General features: G+C 40.3%; 1 protein-coding gene across 2 annotated transcripts in view; it reads right to left on the reverse strand.

Moving 5' to 3' along the window:
* Positions 1 to 742: 742 nt before the first annotated feature.
* The window catches only part of VAPB (VAMP associated protein B and C), a 30,260-nt gene continuing 9,821 nt past the window's right edge, over positions 743 to 21,181 (reverse strand). The window contains exons 2-6 of one of the 2 annotated variants that reach the window (XM_084538564.1): positions 15,315 to 15,467; positions 7,686 to 7,789; positions 5,484 to 5,564; positions 3,767 to 3,943; positions 743 to 1,601 (exon numbers count right to left, since the gene is read on the reverse strand). In XM_084538564.1, coding sequence (XP_084394690.1) covers positions 1,443 to 1,601; positions 3,767 to 3,943; positions 5,484 to 5,564; positions 7,686 to 7,789; positions 15,315 to 15,467 — 674 coding nt within the window. In that variant the 3' untranslated portion in view covers positions 743 to 1,442. Of the gene's footprint in view, positions 1,602 to 3,766; positions 3,944 to 3,995; positions 4,050 to 5,483; positions 5,565 to 7,685; positions 7,790 to 15,314; positions 15,468 to 21,181 lie in introns of both variants that reach the window. The other variant, XM_084538565.1, reaches the window with a different exon arrangement.

Genomic DNA, 21,181 nt, shown 5'->3' on the forward strand with positions numbered 1-21,181 from the left:
TTTATGTTTTTTGTAATACAAGTATGCTTAGAAACAAAATTACCTTAGCTTCACTTTCAATACGCTATCAAGTGTCTTGACTACTGAATCCAACTAAGCTGACAAACGAGGAGTTATGCAGTACCTGAGCAGTCAGCACAGTTACTGCGAACACATTTCACGGTAAATCAGTAAAGCATGCTCAGGATGGGGCTGTTCAGACCGATTTTAAAATTAGGCTGGAAAAAAAAAACAAAAAACTGAAACATGGCTACTAGTTTCCTTATGCCATAAACAAACTTCAGTTGACAGAGAACACTGCTCCCCCCCGAAACTGAGAACATGACAAAAGTAACAGAAGAAACATTAATTTGGGGGCTTTATTTAATTCCTTTTTTCTTTTCCTTTTTTTTTTTTTTTTTTTTTTAGATGCTACATCATCAAACAGGATTGGTCTTTTTACGGCATAGGACTAGTTTACTACTAATATTTTTTCCCCTAGATAGACTTATTTACATACAAAAACAGTTTCCTGACCACTGTTTCTCCAATGCTTGGATGATCAAAACTCCCAACAATTTACGTGTAGTGCCCAAAACACCAGGAGGCAGAAGAATCTCGCATCACTACAGCAGCAGTTTTTTAGTTCTAGTCACTGGCTTTAGAACAGGTGTCTTTTCATACCATATAGTATTAGTCAATTTTGTGACAGTAAGGAAACATGAGATGAAATACATTAAATAAGTTAAATATGCATTAAACATCTCTGAATAACATTTTAATTCAACTAAATGAACCAACAGCAATGTAGCTTGGTCCCTTCATGAGAACAAGGCATTGACCTTTATTCCAAACGAGCGTCATACCAGTCAATATATGCCTCTTAATGATGCCTAGCACATTCAGCATTGCCACATACAATTCTTCTCAGCTTCTCACTATTCATTTAAGTGCCAAGAAATTGGTAACTTGCACAGAGTTGAAGACACTGACAGAAACTGTTAAATTTATGAGCAGAATGGTGGATTAAAGTATTTTACAGAAGTTATCAACACCTCCTGACTAACCCAGCTCCAAACATCCAATAGGGCCAGCTCCAGCAGTGGAGGAATAGTTTTTTTCTATTTTCCTTTTTTTTCTCCCTTTTTTTAAAAAGAGGTAATTCAGCAACATGTACCAGGGTCTAAGAATGTTTAAAATGACATATACAATATTCCATTGTAGTGTTAAATCATGATTTTCTTCCTGCCTTCATCACTGAAGATTATTCTCTTTCATTCACTCATTCATTGTACATTTTAAACTTTCTAGATTATGTTACATAATATTTGTGCAGGGGTAATTTAAAGGCAAGACCTGTGAGATGTCATACATTAATTTTTTTTAAACATTGTTATGAATAAATTTAATCCAATGATATGGCAGAACCATCAAATCAATTTACAATTTCCAGCATGCTGCCTCTACAAGGCTATTTTTCCTATAATTACACCAAAGACAAAGAACAAAACCACCAAAGCGAGTATTCTGGAGCTGAACCCTTCATCCTTGACAGCAGCTGCAGAAGCAGATATTGGGTTGTTTGTCTGGGGTGCCTTCCTCATCCGAAGTCCATCTTCTTCCTACAGGAAGATAAATTGCTTAATTCTACTGGAAAAAAAAGTTTTAATTATTCACCTTGTATTTATTTTAGGTGTGAATAATAAAATAGGGGAGCGCTAATTTACAGCTTATTTAGAGTTCCATACACTAGATAACCCTAAGGAGAGGAGTTCTCTGTCTGCTTTGCTGGCAGAGAAAAAAAAAATACATTCTCTTCAAGTTTTCTCCTATGAAAGGTAATAAATAAGCCCTAAGTAAGGCTAAGGTAATAGAGGAAGCAATGAGGAAGCCTGCAAGAACACTTGTCTGAAGTCTGGAGACAGGTCCAGAGCATTAAGAGCAATGATGAAGGGAATGGCATGAAGACGCTCGTCTTGCTCTGTAAAACTGAGTATAATGCTGTTGGGGAAAATGTTTTAAAATATAACTCAGTAAGACAGGTTGTGAAAAATATGAAGCTTTAAGGGAATTATATTCATCATTGCCCTAGTGAGATTTCACAAACAAATTTTTGCCAGCACTTGAAAACTATTTCCTCCACCATAGTAATACTGAAGTTTTGTGACAAAACTAACGTTAATTATTAGGATGTTCTTTTGACATGAATTTGACAGCTCTCTTGATTGAAAGATGCATGGTACAACACCTAATAACATCATAACACCAGATACTATCATTTCAAGTGGATACAATGCCCTACACTTCTTGATCTGAAGTGTTGTGCAGCACAGCTGGGTGTTAGCGCGCTCCATTCCACACACACATCACTTTAGGAGCTGGGAAAAAGCAAGGCTTTGTGACCTAACTGAACAGCTGAAGCAATGGTGTTAAGCTTTTTTATGTGACACATTATGAGAGTGCAAAAAGTATAAGCTATTGAAGCAAAAGCCTCCAGTCTACACATAAAAAAACACTCTAGAAATAAAATTGTAATAAAAGTTACTGCAGCCCCCAAAACTGACAGGTAAGAGGAATTCAAAACGTTTTGTCTATGTGAGTGGTTTTCCACTTTTGAATTCAAAGGGGCAACTCATTTTCTTCAGGAAAATATTAAAGAAATCACAGACTACCTCATATCTCATTGCTGCTACAAATCTGGATGGGAACAACTGACTTTTTTTTTTTTTTAAATAAAAAACAAGATACTGTTTAACTAAATGGTAATTTTACTGCTAGAAAGCAAAACTTTAAATTTTAACTTTTCATTTTAAATATTTAAACATCTTGAGCAAGATCTAGTCTGACACTGGCAGCACTTGGTGGCTGGTGGTAATTTAACATTGTTTTCTGACCTTTTACAGATGTTCCTAACACTTCACTAAAGGGAATAGAGATCACAGTTTTAAGATGTTACCAAAGGTGTGAGCTCCCATACAGGATTTACTCAAGACTGACTTGTAAAAAAAAAAAATAAATAAAAAAATACGGATAGCATTCATAGTACTGGGAGACACTGGAAAAGCTAAGCTTATGTCTCAGCTATACATGTATGCTATTTCTATAAGCAAAACAAAATTGTTTTACAAATGTTTAAATAATTTCTTTATGTACCAGCCAGCTATGCAGCATCAGAGCTGACAGAAGAGTTCCTTTCACTGAGGTCCAGTACTCACAAATTTCAAGTTTTTATTGGTGCTGTTATCTACGAAACTAGACATTTATAATAAATGAAACTATTGCCTTTTTTTTTTTTTTTCCAGCACGGTGATAAAGCCTTCTGTTTGGTTTCACAGTGATGTGCTGGATATGAGAGGAAGCATATTTCCTTTTCATTTGCGTTACTTTGGTCATTTCAACTAACGTTATAGGTGCAATTACTTAAAACTTAATATTAGTATAACATTGCCCTCAAGCTCCCATCAGTTTGAGAGAACAGGGCCAAATCCAACACTAAATGCTGATTTCAGACTCAGGAAATTAGATGGGAAAAGAAAAAACAAAAGAATGTGAATTTATTACTTTGGGTTGCTATCCAATCAGCTTCTGACTGCATGAGTTGCAATATTCCTTTTGAAGGAACCACAGATTTCAACACTTTTTTATGACTTTACAGGGAGAAACTTACATTCTTTTAATTGACAGACAATAATAAAATATTATGCTGAAAAGAAGTAACCAAGCCTTTCAGTTTGAATTCTATTTTTCAAAAAAGGGGTAAACCTGGAAAAAAAAAAAATCTCTTTACCTTAAACTGTTTATTCTCCTCCCGTAACCTCTGAACTTCTACTTGAAGCCTCTTATATTCTTCCATTACTTTCTTAACTTCAGAGTCATCCAAAGAAGAACTTATTGATTTAGACATTACAGAGGAATCTGTCTTTGTTGCAGTTGTGGATACAATTTTATTTATTTCTATGTCATGCTGTTAAAAAAGGATAGAGTGATTTTTGGTTAGTTAACGCCACACCACAAACCTGATACTTAGGAGGAGAATCAGGTAAAATTTTCTGTGCACACTTGCAACGTGCCTGTATCAAAAGAAATAAGCAACATTTTTCTTTCTGCAAGCTTCACTTCCCCTTCCTGTTTTTCCACAGAAAACACCAGATCAGCAGCTATAAGTGCAGACAGAATGACCCCTGGTTTTCAGTCATGTAAAAAAGGAAATATGTCCCACCATGTCCCGCAGTAAGAAAGGGAACTTGAATTATTTGCTCACACACTGCTTATGGAGTCCTCGTGCTCCCCTCGCCTTTCCCTCTCCAAGCACAACACCAGCAGCTATCCAAGAGCCATTCTATTGCTAGGCACCACCCAGCTGCTCTGCTGCAGTTCTCTCTTCGCTCCTCATAGCTATCATCTCTCCACCTTTCTGTTTTTCAATGGTGATTGAGGAACTTTTAGCCCAAGTTAGGAAAGAGAAGCTGCAAAGCTCCAAAGCCCCCTCCTTCTCCTGGCTTTGGATCCTCTCTGTTCCTCTCTGGTGCAACAGGCTCAGCTCTAACAAGAGCAAACTGCTCTCTCCCCACCCAAACTGCCCCCAAAGTCTTAACATGAAGCTTTTATTTATAAAGTCAGAAGAACTTGTTAGTACTTGTGCTTTATTTTGCTCTAATAAATTTTAGGCATTATACAAAAAAAATTCTCTTTCCTTCCTCTTGTCACACCTCTAAATGGGAAACGCAGAAAGCACCCAGGCCCAATACAGAAGCACCTACTTTTAGAGCAGGTGTTCACTCTTTGGAGCAGGTAGAGAAGACAGTGAGACCACAACGGTGCAATTTTAACAACGCGTAATTGTAATCACAAGCTGCCCAGTGCAATATATAGTGCTTGTGCCTTCAGTATCTGTGTATTAGGAAACAATCCTCAGTTCACTCAGCCTATTACCAGCTCTACGCTTAATACTACACACTTCCTTCAGAAATTGATCAGTGTTCATAGCTCTAACAAACAAAGGATCCTACAATATTATAGCTGCTTACTGCAACATAACCCCTAACTGCATTTTTTCAATCTTCCTTACTAGGTGTATACCAACTTACTTGCAAAAACCAGTGTCATATAAAGGAAGCAAAAGGGGAGTGCTGGACAGGCAAATTTGTATTGTTCACAGCTATTAAGCTTGGAGCTTACGTGGAAGCACTAATGAACATCAATCAGCTTTTGTTTTGTTTTAATATTTTTATCCAATGTGATCTCATTCAATGAAGAAAGATCAACTCAAAGATTTCCTTATGGTTGTGTTGCATTCACATTGCTCAAGTTAGCTGCTAGTAATATTAAGTATCACTAGGATTTAAAAACATAAAATAAAACCATTTAAAACAGGGATGCCATCCAGACGGTGAAACAGAGGGTTCTGTCTTTTGCTTATATAGCTGTCTGTATAAACATGCCATTTTACATGATTTACTGTGGTATTAAGTTAAGTCACACAATATGCAGCTGAAAATACTCACAGGCTTATCATTTTCCGCTGGTAGCTCAAACACACACCTAAGTTTCGAATCCATGAGCTCCTCTGGTTTTGCCTCTTTCCACTGTAATAATTTAATATTAAACAGAGTATAATAAGACACATGGAAAATGTAGCGGATTGTATAAACAAATCACATCATCTCATGAAAAACTCCACAGGTGTTTATCATGTTACCATTAACCATATACAGGACCAAAAATGAAAATCAAGTACATAATTGAGTAGTAATGTTAAAGACCAGACCAGACATTTTAAAATAAATAATTCTGAATAGTCTGAAACTTTCACAGGTAATTTATGAGTGAACTGGGAAATGTGTAAGAGTAATTAGCATAGACAGGGGGAACTATGGTCCTGATTTAAAAAAAAAAAATAAAAGAGGAGGGGTATATTTAAAGGAAGGGAATGATGTTTTGCACCTGCTTATGTTTTAGCATCAATGCCTAAACAATAACAAATGTACTACAAATCAAAATGGGTAACTCTCCCTCTCATCCTTCTTTGCTCTTCAATTAAAAGAGTCTATCATAATATAATTTCCTTCCAATATTTTTAATAGGGATTAACAGTCATAAATCTATGCTCAATATCAGCCATAACCCTGAACTGAAAAGATTGGTTTGTAGCAGTGATAATAGTAGTGATAAACAGTGAGAAGCGTCCACAGTTTATGTCCTGGGGTGCTCATGCTTCTTCTCACTTTGCCCATACTTCTGGGCCAAGCACAGCATGGCTCAGCACATCTCAAGTAGGTGTCAAATTATGGCTTACCCCTGTGCAACCTGAAGAAGAATTTGACCCATCCTAAATAGCTGAATAGTACTTCAGCTCTTCTGTGGGTGAAGTCAGAATCCTATTTTGAGCTTGTTGGCTGCTGGGGACGTGTTGAAAGCTTTATAGTATTCTAGTAATTTGTCTCACCTGTTTATCCAGAATAGGAAGATACTTGGAGAGCGGTAACAAAACTGAGAAGTGACCAAATGTTACAGGAAAAGAAATGGTATTGGTCTGAGGAGCTCTGGAAAACTGAAAGGACCATCTAGATCCTTAAAAATATTCTTTGCTAGCAGAATAACATTTTAATTTAATGAGTTACTTTATACCATGTAGAGTTAGAAAGAAATGCAGACGGGATTATTCTTCTAGTGATGCAGACATTTCATTACTATTGCTTTTTCTCCCACTGGATCTTATTTTAAGGTCATTAAACAAATACAGTTCCATAAATCTCCTTCTAAAAGGGAAATTCTTAACTCTACAAAGTGCCTCAGCTTTAAAGAGCTGTTCAGAAGACATGTATTGTAAAGACTACTGTAAAAAAAAAAAAATGCATTCTGAGTTTGTTTTTGTTTTTTTTAAGTTAGACATATACATTCAAACATACACAGAGCTGTATACGTTAGAGAATAAAGGGCATTTTTTCTAATTTATTGTTTCCTCAACAATTACTACATGTTCTGTCAAACTAACAAAAGCTAAACCAGGGAAAGCTTCCTTGAAGTAGCAAATATCTCATTGCTATAGGAAAACCACCAGCAGACATACTGCTTTTTTTCTTTCTTGGTCACCTTAACATAGCCATCTTATTTCTACATATTTTTGTCCTTCTTTACTTCAGAACTTATATGCTTCTGTTACTCTCATTTGTAATCCATAGAACAAGATCTCTAAGGGCAGTTCATTTAAGCCACAACAGTAAGGATAAAGAAAAAAAAACAGTATTTGTAAACCATCTTCCCAATTCCTCCTGGGAAAAGGAGCTGCTTAAAAAGAAGACTCAAGACAGCGTACAAAGGCATAAAATATAGGAGATGCCACAGAACTGATCCTTAGAATATGTAGCCCAAGTTTGCCTTTTTTTTTTTTTAAAAAGTCACTTTATGTAAAAAAAATTTACAACTACTTAGCATGTTTCATGGCTTGGTATCCCATTGCTGACAGGAGCCTCTTAAGAAAGCAACCACAGACTGTTGTGCTGTGCTGAAAGACACAGTGCTGACACAAGAATCCTGAGGCTTCAGACAAATACACAAAACCTCACCATGCCCAGAGATGGAAACCTAGTCATGGTTTCAAGGAACATTCCAGTGTTGTCTGCAACAGGCTTTATGCAATGTGGTAAAATGTCTTAAAAAAATATAGAAACAGAATTAAATTAATTAAAATTGACTTCTATACTTACTACTGCTTCCATATCTGAAGTATCAGCTGGAGCAAACATAGACTGAACCATGAACTTGTGTTTACTTTTCTCATTAGGGTCATAGTCAAAAGGCTGTAGCATCACTGCAAGAAAAAAAACACACATTATGTTAACATTGCTTGGATGCATAGTCATGCACTGATGATATAGTTAACAGATTTGAGAAATAAAGACATTAAAATGACTTGAAGTGTTAACTCTCTCTGACCGAAGTAGCAGCTGAGATCAGGAACTTCATTCAAAAAAAATAAAAAATAAAAAAGGTAATAGAAACTAACTTCTTCAGTCTGCACAAATTTTTGTCTTGAGAATTTTGGAAATGCTGATCACAATACAATATTCTGTCCACGACTATGGCAATATAGTAGTAGCAATTTAGAGTGAACAGGATAATTTACATATCTTCTGGGACAGAGGGAAAAATTTCTCAAAGAAAGCATCATGTGTTTTCCCTCCATCCCTGGGGCCGAAGTAAGCTGGCATTCTGATTAGTTGCACATGGTGTTGTGGATGGTTCAGGAGAAAGGCTGCAGAGGCAGGCAAAGACAACGATTTTAAACCTTGAGGATTCAGAATGCAAATCTCCTCTACAAAGCAGAAAAATCTCATGATATTTATCAAGTACAGCTACTTCCCTTCCAAAATAAGTTGCTGAAAGCTTGTTAAAAATATAGAGCTGAAAGTTTATGGTTAAATGAGAAGAACTACGTTCAGGGGGCAAAAAAAAAAGGAAATGTTGGGCAGGGGGGAGGGAAGGAATGGTATGGGAAGGAGATGAGTGCCTTAGTTTATTTTTTTATTTTTATTTATTTTAACATATTGGGAACTTTCATGGCCTCTCTTTCAATCACAGTGGTCACTTAGAACCTCTACATTTTGCAAATGACACCTGGATATTTAACACTGATATTAAAAAAACACAGGACTTGCTTTGAGATCAGACAGCACAAAATGTAAAAAAATAAGTATTTTATACAAACTTGTTATTAGATATTGCAAAAAGCTGCACACCCTCAAAAAAAAAAGATATTTAAAATGACCTTTTGTGAACTGCAATTACTGCTAACATTAAAAGAAATGGTGTAAGGATTAAAAATTCACATTTTATGACCCATAGGCTACTTCAGGCCCTCAATTCAATCACAGTGAACAGTTCCAGAACTGGGATTGCTTTCAAGCAGTAGTGCCATTAACACGTGCTGAAATTCATGTGCTAATTGCAGGGATTTATAGTATACAAGTGATATCCAGAGATCCCATTTATTACAAATGAAGAAAAAACAAACCAATCTGCCCCTTTCAATAAGCAAAATATGTTACACTTGTGCCATCTTTATTATGCACACAGTCTGTGGCCATCAACAACCAAATGACTTTTAAAGCTGCAGGAAAAGCAAGACAGCCAGTTGTCTCAAATATGCTGTGAAAATTATTATACATTTTTGACTTGCCTTGCAGTAATCAAATACTAGTCCAAAATAAATATTTGTGTTATTAACAGGCTGCATTTATAACTCCTCTTCCAAACAGAAGCGATTGAACTGTGAAAGCACGGCTATTTCAACATTGCATGACACATCACTGAAAAGCAGCAAAATAATTTCTCGTCCCTTTTGTAGCCACCTAGCTGTTGTTTCAAGTCTACACAATGTTGAAGAGCCAACTGGGTTGTCAGAGCTATCCGCTGTTTCTGGAACTCATCCAGACCTGCAGTTTTAACAGTTTGCTTTGCAGAGTGCAACTATAAGCTCATTTGAAAATCATTATTTCCCCAGTGGTAGTGCTGAAGCCGTGCTTCAACGCCAAACGAGTGCTGCTCTGAATTCCATTCACCGAATCCTAACAGCAAGCAGCTCGAGAGGGCTCGGCAGTATAAACGTTGTTAGCACTTTATTTTTAGATCAATACACGAAAGTCACATCGACACAAATTATTCAACAAATGTCTTGTAAGCCAGATGGGAAGCTCAAAAATACTTACTTTGTTCAAAAGGAAACCAAAGCATTCAACATTTATTCACGTACTATTGGGGGTTTCTGTGAAAGGGTGCTTCCATGGATCTGCCCTAATTGCCAGAGAAGTGGCTACGGTGAGCACGGCTCCTTTGCTTTGCCTGGAAATTCCATACCTTGCATGAGAAATACCTGAAAAGGGCACATTCCTACAAAATACCTTATAAAATCAGCCTTATTAGCTGGTCAGAAGTTTCTGACCAGCTGTCATCAGAAGCCAGTGACCCAACAAAATGACTAACAGGAGTTTCAAGTACGCTGGTACCAGCATCCATCAGGATGTGGCTGGGATATGCATCCCTCTGCCCACATTGATGGCCCTACAGCTAAGCACCAGCAGCATCCTATCACAAGCAAAACCTGCAAAGCCACTGGGAGACCAATGGAATAAGAAATAACATCAGTTGTACTTGCTAGCCCAGTTGCCTTTTCCAAAATTCAAAGGACCAAGCTGACGTACATCCTGTCCTGAAACATTTCCACATAACGGCCACCAGTTTGCTCCCAGGCTCCTGTTACACCCCTTCATATCCACAGATAGCGAAGCAGAGCTAAAATGCTCCTTTTTCCCCAGCGTGGTTTAATGGCAAAGCTAATATCAGTATCAAGGGCAGAGGAAATTTGAAGCAAGGAAGGAAGATGGAAGGCCACGCTCTGCTCTAAAAGCCTGCCGGGATCTACCCCTCCCTTCCAAGAACAGAAGGAACAGAAAAGTCTCCCTGCTCAGATCGTCAACAACCTTCCCCTGCTTTCCATCTCAATTTATTAATGGCTGTTTACTTGGTCTTGGACCAACGCTGCCCTTGTGCTTAAATATCACAGAAGGGGAAGAGTCCTTTACTTCCAGTGCATTCCAAGGCATCAATCACAGCAACTCCTGGCCTCCTGGTGAACCAATAGGCCAGACTGCCAGTCCTCTCTGGGTCAGGCTCCCCATTCATTCTCTGCACCTGCTCTGCCTCAAATTCCTCTCTGTCAGTTACTCCAAGTATATAAACACAACATTTTATTAGTGCCTTGGACAATAGCATTTATGCTCTCTCTTCCATTACCTAGATGGACTGTACATACTACATTTGCCCTACTCACAGTTGTGTTATGTTGTTATGTTAGTTGTTATGTTAGCAATTTGGTCACCCTATGATTAGTCACAACATCCCCATAACCCTCCCATTTTGTTCAACGAGCTTGTAATTACAGCAGAAGTATTTTATTCTCCAAGTACATGATTTTGCAGTTTTTACAACGAGGCTCATCCTGGTTCTCTTACTGAAGCTTTCAAGGACGCCTAGTTCTAGCTGCATATCTTCAGCCTCCCAACTTTACGTCATCATCAGGGTTTTTAGTGTACTCTTTGTGCCAGAATTGCTTACAAAAGCATGAAGCAAGCTTAATACCAAACATCATTCTCAAGAAACATCACTGGTCACTTCCTCCTGGTGCAGTTCAGAAGCTATCCATCCACTGCAGCACTGCTTACTCTTCAGCAGCCCACTCAGTAGTCTGTGAGTCTATTTGTGTCTTTTCGACCTTTATTAATGGTTTTCCTATACGACATGGGATTAAATTCTTTATGGTCTGGCTAGCTCAGAACTACCACGCCTCACCTTCACACAAACAACCCACGCTGCTACAGGGATGAGCCTCAAGGTCACAGTGCCGGAGGTGAACGAAGGACACCCGCATCAACAAACAGGCAGAAGCCACTGTCTCCCTTTGTTTGTTCCATGTTTGCATAGCTCTTTCTGTAAATACTGCAGTAACACTGAAAATTGTTGACTCCTGCAGATCAAGATAGACTCTCCTAAAGCAAGCAGACAAAACCAGCCCCAGACTCAGGGACCACCACGTAGCCTTGGGGGGTGCAGGGGAATGGCAGCAGCCAATGTCTTAGCGGAAGAGGCAGACCCTGTGACCAGCACAGTCCTGAAGGAAAACACAAACTGCCTTTTCCAACTCAGGCAAGTTCACAAAAGACTAAAAATCCCCCCAAGGATGCCCTCAGCCTCCCCCAGTTTCCAGGGAGCACGTTCATTCTGCGCTGTGCGGCAGGATGCTGCACGCATACGGCACCATCTGTACTTCATCTCTCCCGTTATACACCTAGCTGCAGACTCATCAGCAGCTGCTTGTATTTTCTCACTTTTTCCCTTGTAATCTATTCATGCCTTTTATTTAGATTCCAGCCTCTTGGGAGCCGCAAAATCAGATATCTTTGTTCAAGTAAGGCATGTTTAACAAAAAACAGAATGTGTGCAAATCCCCTTCTCCAAGTGCTTCAGACCAAATGCAATCAAAGAGGGTGACAGCACATACGCACACTTCCCGACAGTTACATAAACTCAGCTGTTAAAATTACATGCCATTATATAACAGGTGAAAACAGGGACTACAAACCTGACATCGCAGCAAGCAGCGCATGCTGACAGAGCCTTAAATGCTGGCATTTAGGAAAAGCTGCGCTATGGCATAAGCAGCCAGTATCTGACACCCCACTAGAATAAGGAAAGCTTTGCTTTTCTAGCGTTTTTGTGTGTTAAGTGAGCCAACATACTAGCAAGAAATAACGTTCAGATAGCTGCCTGCCTAAGGACAGAACACCTTCTCGTGAGCTTGTATCAAAATAGGATCCGCCTGTGGGACTGTATGGAAGAGAGGCAGCCAGTTGCTACAGTGCAAGGGAGACAGAGGCTGCCCCAAAGGCAGCAGTCAGTCCGTAATATTCTAAAAACCACAAATTGTTCCAGAGCTTCAACTCCATTGTGCTTTGGCACTGCATTTTTCTGGAGGCACAAGGTGCAGTACCAACGCAGTGCCACTGTGTTAACGCCAGTCAGCAGTTCTCAAGAGAACACATTGCATAAACTACACACACCCCAATTAGTTTAAGTGTCTGGAAGTTATTACTGAGCTATATTCTAATAACTTCTAGCAAAAATGCGGCTAAAATACAGGTTTGGAAGAATTCAAGTCCTATTTTTATGCCTTACGTGAGACTTGAATCCCATGACTGAAGAATAACTGATTCAGAGGCAAAGAAAACATTTTCTATTTATATTTCTCTTTATTAAATCCAAAATCATCCTCTGTTCCTAAGCAGTATTACTCCAAAGCAGAGGTGAAACATCTCCTTTTCCAAGGATCTGAAAACAATTCTGATTTGTAAATTAATGAAAGTCCCCTTTCAATTCCTCATATCCAATAAATCCCTTTGGTAATCAGAACCAATGATGCTGCCATCTTCAGTACCAAAATTACGTCTCACACATGGTTTATAGAAGCTAGAAGCAAGACTGCAATGAATACAACTCTACTAAAGAGAAATTCACCCATAGCACAAGGTGAAGACAGCTTCTGTTTAGAACATTTTAGGAAATGAAGAATTAACATGCATAATCCCTGAAAGTTCTGTAACATATCTACCTAGAAATTTACCTATTAATATAGTAATTACTTAACGTACCATCTGAGGAACAACATGTACTGCTTGCATTTTAATATGCAATGTTAATAGAAGGGCTGGCAATTCAGCATAGTTATTTATTACTACTAAGTCAAGAGCAGCATGGAAGTACACCACAAATGTGACTTCTGTAATTAAATATACCAAAGCCATCAGCAAAACTGAATCATAAATCACCACAAAGGAAATTATCAAAAAGGGAAGTTTTTCAAAGCTTTGTAAGCAAGAGCAAAGCGTAACTTAGAGTAAGCACAGCAATCTCTCAAAATTGGATACTTTAAGTCAAGTCTTGGACTGGATCCATATCCTGTCCAGCAGGCTGCTATGAAGAGCGAGGTTGGAAAAGCACGTAAGAGGTAAGCATGCTGGTAGCATAATAAGTCTTGCGGTTCACACAAGACTTGCCTATACTATGTACTGCTCAAGGTAGAGCAAAGGGTCACTGTAAGCAGAAGTTTAAGAAAAAGAATCAATGTTGAGCTCAAGACAACATTTCAAAAAGTATATGAAGTACTAGCAAAGGAAAAGGGCTTTTAATTTTGAAAGTTCATCTGAAAGATGAAAAGAATTGCCATCTTTATAGCATATAGATAATTTGTAGCTAGAAACCATACTAATTTTCTTTATCGCTTCATTGATTTCAATGCATTTAATATGCTTGCCTGCAGCTAGTATAGATGACAGACAGCTTTACTTGGGAATTGTCCGTAGTTTAAAAGAATTTCGATTCCTCTCTAGAGATCTTTTTCATTTACATATCAGTCATTTCAGAGCTTACTGCATACTTGCTAGGCTTCTCCTGAAGCAGAACTGCTTTGCCTGTCCCACCTGTAGGTACCACAGCACACCGGTTATCTCCTCACTCTGTGACATTCTCCAGATACCAAGTGCAAGCAAGGTACAATTCTGCAATCATATGCACGCTTAATTCAACACAGTAAGAATCCCCAAAGACAAAACACCAGTGAGTTTGCAAATGCAGGCATATAGGAGAAGATTCACAACATTAGAGTCTCTGAGTATTATAATGTGAAGTATTTTTGGGATCAGTTTTTATTGTGTTGAAGCAAGGTCTCCAAGAACAAAGCATTCAAATATTTTACCTTTTATGCATTAGTAACTTAAGTCCTGCTTTTTACATTTTCATTTTTTTTCAAGTATAAAGCAGTAGTTATAGCTCACAAAATTATTTAGTACATGATAAGTTTGGTAAGACTAATGGCAAACCATGCAACCTATTAGTAAGTAATTTTTGTTGGGGTGGGCTCCCCATAGGCCAGTACCTTGTGTGCTTCTCTTATGCAATATTAAAATTTATTAAAAATAGTAAAACAAGTCTGCATGTTTACAGATACCATTTTCTTAACTCAGAAGTCAGACTTAATTTCTGCAGCCTGACACAATTAAATGCTTTGACGAAGTCCTTTAGATTATTAAGCTAATCAGTCCTCTATGCTTTCAATGTAACGCACTCCTTTGTTTTTCCATTACCAAACTCAGGCAAGCCAAGAGCTACTGACTCATTAGAGAAAATCATTAACTTTTCCTATGAAACAGCAAAGATTTAGTCACTTGACATTTCTAGCACCAAAGCATACAGCATCTCCAAGGAACACAAAACAAGCACGGCTGCAAAGTAAATGTTTGCATTACTGCTTAGTTATATTAGGCAGTTTGGCAAAAGCCTATCAGTCTAAGCTGTGTGGCTGCAGTCCACCCAGTTTTATTCTTCCCTCAATGTGCCTGTCCAAGCACTTGTCTGACCCTGCAATGAGCTGGTTCAGGAAGTTAAGCTGGCAAAAAACTAGCCGTACAAAAATAATCCCACAGGGAGGGCAGGGCTGCAGCGGTACCGACTTGGATAGGCTGGCTAATGCTGCTATGGAACCACATAAATTATTTATATAGTCCCCCTCCCCCTGCCCTAAAACAAGATGTCAAAACAAGCCCATTACTGCTAGACCAGGAATAAGGGAAGTAAAGACAGATAAAATGGCTGCATCCCTATGAAATCACCACCTCTTGCTTTTACAAGCATTCCATAAAATACTTTCAGATGGCAAAGCATTCCAAGAACTAACTCATTTGATGAGGCTATTTTCAATTACTAAAAAAGACACTTGAATGACTTACCAGAAACATTAATTGATGTTCCTGCATCAATAATTCCACTGTTAGGCCTTACACAGTATCTGCGTGGTGCTGTGGTCTTGACTTTGAAGCACACATTTCTGTCTGTAGGGTTGCCGAGTTTCAGGTTTGTAGTGACAACATCTGTGAAAGGGCCTGCAGAAGAGAGCAAGAGCAGCCTTTAAATCACAACAGAAAGCACTCCTCAAGCAGAGGCTGAGCAGGCTCCAGATCCCTGCTCACAAATCTCATAAAGTACTGAGATGTTTGGCTTCCCTCTGTGGCACGCACGGTAACCGCGCACGCAGCTCGGGATGCAACAAGGCTGCGGAGCAGCTTGCTCATGGCACCACAGCTGAAGTTGGTCATTAATAGCAAACAGCAAGGGGGGGGGATCATGTATACGTGCTGCCAACACAGCAACATGGCATTCAAACGGTGCCAAGTCCTGTGCTGTATCAGTTATTCCCCTCCAACACTGAACCAGAGTAAAGGCAGGCTCGCAGGGTACCACGTACATCTGTGCATGGACAAAAATAGGTGGGGTATAGGGAAATGGTTCTGGCTGCTAGAAATGGTACATCAGAAGCAATCTTCATAAACAAAATCCTGCCTCAGAGACAGGAAATAACCCCGTGGAAACAGGAAAGTTCCCGGCAGCTGACAGCACCGGCTGTGACTTCTGTATCAGCACAGGCAGCTCCGACCCACCGTCAACTTCTGCAACACCGAGTGCAGGCAAACACATTTCTCGTAGGCTCACTGCCCACCTGAAACTGCCCAAATCCCTTCGGTTAGAGCAAAGGCTGGCTACTGGTTTTCTGTAAGGCACCGATAAATCAGGCAGGCTGCATGCGACTGCACTGCTTGCTCTGATCACAGAGAATTAAAATTAAAGAAATATAAACACAATTTTATCAACTGTCTTCTGCATAAAAAACAGTAGCTTCATGCCTGAATATTTTCATCTCCCTTCAGGAGTGAAAGTCCTAAAATTTTAAAAGCAAATAATCATTTTTATAATTAATACTAATAAAAACACACACTATTCCCCCATCATCCTCCTGCTCTCTGCAGAAAATAGGATTGGTCCTCGGCTGCAGCATGGCTGGCTTAAAAGCACTTAAGATTGCTTACTTTTCTGATTTATGACAAATTCATCTCCTAAAATGCCGCTTAACACAGCTGTGCAAGGATTACAGTCCTGCAGCCACAACCCTCAATCCAATTTGTTTTAAGCGATAATTAAACAAACACAAAGAGACGGCACCCCGGCAGCAGCATGGGACCACGCTGCTCACGCTCCCAACAAGCCAGCCCTGCCCTTACAACACAACCTGGCAGCAAAAAAAGTGAAGCAGGGAAATTTTCAGATCCGATGACAAAGGTTTCACCAAATCTGGGCCTGGTGATGAAACATCAGGATGTGAAGGAGAATGAAACAGGAGTTCTGCCTGTGTGCTGCAGGCGGGGAGCCTTCAGGTCTAATGGAAAAGAACCGGGCAGAGCAGCTGGGAGTTGTTAAAGACGTTCAACTAGCAGAAAAATCCAGCAACCATTTACATATGTAAAGACAGTAGCAGATCTTCAAGGTAGATCTAACTGGGGGAACTCTAATGTTTCGGAAGGAATTACTTGATGCCTCCGAGTTATGGATGTGCCCTAGGAAGCTCGAGCACAGCACAGAGGGAGGGTCAGGGCTGTCTGCCCGCGGCCCTACGTGTGCAGCTGTGTCCTCGGCAGCTTCACCAGTCTGCGTGCTGGGATAGATTTCCCGGGGGAAATGCCGTGTTTTCACTTGGCTGATCCATGAATGCATGCGGGATTTGTGCACCCCAGCTTCGAGCTGCTGTTTGTAATAGTAATATGACAAAAGTCTGCATGTAAAATAATTTCCAAATGGATTTACTTACTGCTAACACGGACCATACCGAAATTGTTGGCAGCAAAACCTTTCAGCAGACTGAACTCATTTCTTGTCTGCTTGACTTTTCCTCTTTTTCTGTCCGCTAGGCTACAGAAAGTTTTTAGATGCGTTTTCCCCAAATTACAGGTCTCACAGATCAGCCAGCACAACTGCACGGCGAGGCTGACGCCCGCTCGCAGCAGACGCGTGCCAGGCACGCTCCTTCTGGCACCGCTGTCCAAACACCGTAGGCAAAGCAAACAGGAACAGACAAACGCGGGATTACAGTGCCATTATAGGTGTTCTGAAGTGCGTAACAGAAGAAGAAATAGACAACCGAGTACTGCTTGGGTAATTAGGGCACGGCAATGAAATACTATCGGCCTGGTCCCTGCCTTCTAAGAGCAAGGCCCGCGGCCTGCCAGCTCCGGCTGGGTGAAACCCTGACAGCTGTTGTTAAAGGATCACAGCCGATGTTAGGCTTTTGGGGGGAGGCTGGGGTGTGTAGGAACAGACCCTGGGTTAAGCACAGCCTAATTCTGTACTGGAGATGTGCCTTTTTTCTAACTGCTGGATCTGAGCATTTCGGGTAAGGGTGGGTTGGGTGTTAATGGCCACACGAGACTCACACATCGATGCTGGGGCTTCAATTTTCAATGCGAGGCAATGGAGCTTCTGGAGCCAGCTTGAACCAAAAGACTGTATTTGTGATTGTTTTCAATATTGTTGGAAAAGCAAAGCTTATATTTCTGTAAACACCAACCCAGCAAGTTTAAGGGCAGGGCGCTTTCCAAAATGACATTTCACACTTAAAACAAACAAACAAAACAAACAAGAAAACACTTTTCTCCCATGTTTTTAAAGATCATGAGAAAAATGCCACTGGTGTCATCCCAAGGATAAAGTTATGAGAAACTCAGGGTCTGTATGTGCATCATCTGACACGGGTCGCCATGGGAGCGAGCTGTCCAGAAGGAAGAATGCGGCAAATTGAATTTGGTGCTGAAAGTTGGGAATATTCCACAAGGACCGACGACAATTTCCTGCCAGTTAGGATGAAGTCAACTTGTGTTAATGCAAACCATGGGCATCTAACGTAAACAAGCAGGTACCAAGACGAAAAACGAAAAAAACACCACAGATGTCATATTCATGCAACAACAAGCAACAGCGAGTGTCATGGTTTTTCACATGGTCTCTTTTCACCAGGGTTAGTTTCAAGCTACAGCTGTGGCTTTCCACCCAGGAGCTATGCATACAAGCCTTCACATTTGAAGATCACAGCATTATCTCAGAATTTGCCACGCTCCATTTCCTATTCAAACACCAGTGCTGTATCAATCTTTCCTAGGAGTGTCATTCCGCAGCGTACTGCATTATAATATCCCAGATCATTTTAGTAATAATACAAAAGCCTGAGAATTAGGTCAGAAGAACATGATGTCAACTCTATTTAAATTTTAAATAAGTCTCCTCGCAATAAAAAGAAGCGCACATAATTGTAACAGCAAATCCAGGCTGAGAACTTTTTGGTTAGCGCAGTGCTTCACTACAAGCTTCGCACCACTGGCTGCTCCCAGTAACCGTGCTGCACAGCTACTGCACTTGAGCAGAATCCTAAATACAGTTTTTCCTCATCTTAACTGAAACTTCGTGCTTCAGCATGGCCAAGAAACAATCTTCATATATATGTACTTGCAGTGCTGCAAGACTACTGCTGGAGCATGGTCTGGCACATGAAAAGTCAGCGTAAGCATCAGAGGCAGAGCTTTGATGCCACATGCTTGGGCAGGAACTCTGCAGATTTGTATGTGCAAATACAACCATTAATACTTCTTTATAGTTAACTGCAAACTTGCAAGGCTGCAGTCTCACGGCCACTTGATCCTCGCACGTCTGTCTCGCTGCTGCAAGGGGAGGTGGTCTGACCTCTCCTCTCCACCAACTGCTTGTGCGAGCTGCGGTGTTCATCTGCTGCACAGAGAGCTGAGCCAGGGAGCTGCTTATGCTGAAAATTAATCCACTTAAAAGGCAGGGAGTGAGGGAGAGGGCAGTGGGGAAGAGAAAAAGGAGAATCAGTTTTCAGCCAGATCGAGCAGCACTCAGACACTGCCATCAGGCAAACCGCATCTTCCTGCGCAGCAGCCTTCTGCCAAATTGAGGCACTAAGGTCTCATATTTAGCAGGTTAAAGCTGGCACATCTAGGTGTACGCTCTGCAGCCACACTTTCCCTTGAAGCGTTGGCACAGTCGTTTGAAGTAATTAAGGCACATGCCTAATTTTTTTGTTGTGTGTTTAAATCTAATGCAAATTCTTATCTGCTTAACGCTGGGCATCCCCTAAAGCAAATTTCCTGAACTGGTGCTTCTCTGAGCAAATGCAATACGTGGTACAATCACAGTCATGTCAGATTAAACTGGTAATCAGTAATTAGCATGGGTAAGAATAAATTCCCTTGTTGTTCCCAGAATGTCTTAGATGCACTTTCATCACCTTTTCCTAAACAACAATTTTCACCCCTTCATCCCAGCACCACAGACGTTTATCAGAAGGCAGAATAACCAGAAATACAACCAGAGCCTTGAGCGATGCAGCCGCTTGCAGTTCCGTTGGGGAAAGCAGCCGAATGCACCACCAGGAGGGGAAGGACGTATTTCACCGCGGCTGAATCCCATCGATGTGTCAGATGAAAGTCATTAATCACATGATAGAGTCATCAACCTTAGAAAGGTAACCAAGGAATCTTTAACAAGCAAGATGGTAGAAAGCCATAGAAGGGGAAACTTAAATTGTTTCATGGCTTTTCTCAAGAGCCCAAGCCGCACGCATTGATGCATCCTAACTAGATGTCCACATGGAGCAATAACTCATTGACTGAAAGAGCCACATTTACTGTGTGTGAGTGAGAGCGTGGGGGCTGAACACGATGCTTCAGGCTCCCCTCCCCACTACGCACACGCAGTGCCTGCACACCTGCCCCTTGTCCCAGCCCCAGTACATGTGAACATCCTGCTGGGTCCCAGCCAGCATCACCCTGCCGACAGATCGAGGGCTGCCCAAAAGCACAGCCAGCTCTCCATCTGAGCAATTTTACCCCTCAACTTCCAGCTTTCCTTACCACTACATCCAAATTGTTTCCCAATTTATTATGCATCTGACAGTACTGATTTTGCTTTCTATCCCCAGCTTCTGCCATTTTTGGGGGTGGCTATCAGCAGAGCGATGGTTAAAATAAACACACTATTGGCAAAACATTAGCAAGAAGGCTCAATAACAGGTGTAGAATTGCCTTACTATACACTTCTTTTTAAAGTTACATATAAAGTTGATGACCTTTACAAACAAACTCTGAAATGTCAAGCAATGTGTTCTGAGCTATCAGCCAGGTGCCTGTGAATCAAGAACACCTAAGATCCAATCAAACTCTCCCCCTACCTTACTTGTCTTAAGACAAATCACTTAAGGGCTTGATCTTCTGCTATTAAAAGCCTTAAGAGTTGACAGCAATTCCAAAACAGGAGCAGGTTTGGACCCTTAGTTTGCCTCTCTGTGAAGTCAGGAGAATACTTACCTAATTAAAACACTAATCTTCACAAGATTTTCTGTAAAAAGCACTGTATGCCAAGTTCTAATCATCACTACCATCTGGCTCTGGAGACATTCATAATTAAGTGAGCATCAGCAACTTTTGAAATCAAAGAAGTCGAAGAATGAGAAACAAGAATTGCCTGTGTTGCATAAACATCTTATTTCACAAGTAACTCCCTGAAAAGACCCAGCTATCCCAAATTTGGTAATTATGTTAAAGAAAAAACTTAGGCTGCTTTTAATGCTCATGTAAACCACTCATAAACCTGTCAGTCTCAGCTCAGGCTTTGTAGGGAAGCAGCTAGAAAAGTGTGCCCTTGTGGAATCAATTTTATTACTCTTACTGTGCCTATCCTCACCCAAAGAGCCCTTGAA

This window comes from Aythya ferina (genome assembly GCF_964211825.1).
Source record: "Aythya ferina genome assembly, chromosome: 16".
NCBI classification, from domain to species: Eukaryota; Metazoa; Chordata; class Aves; order Anseriformes; family Anatidae; genus Aythya; species Aythya ferina.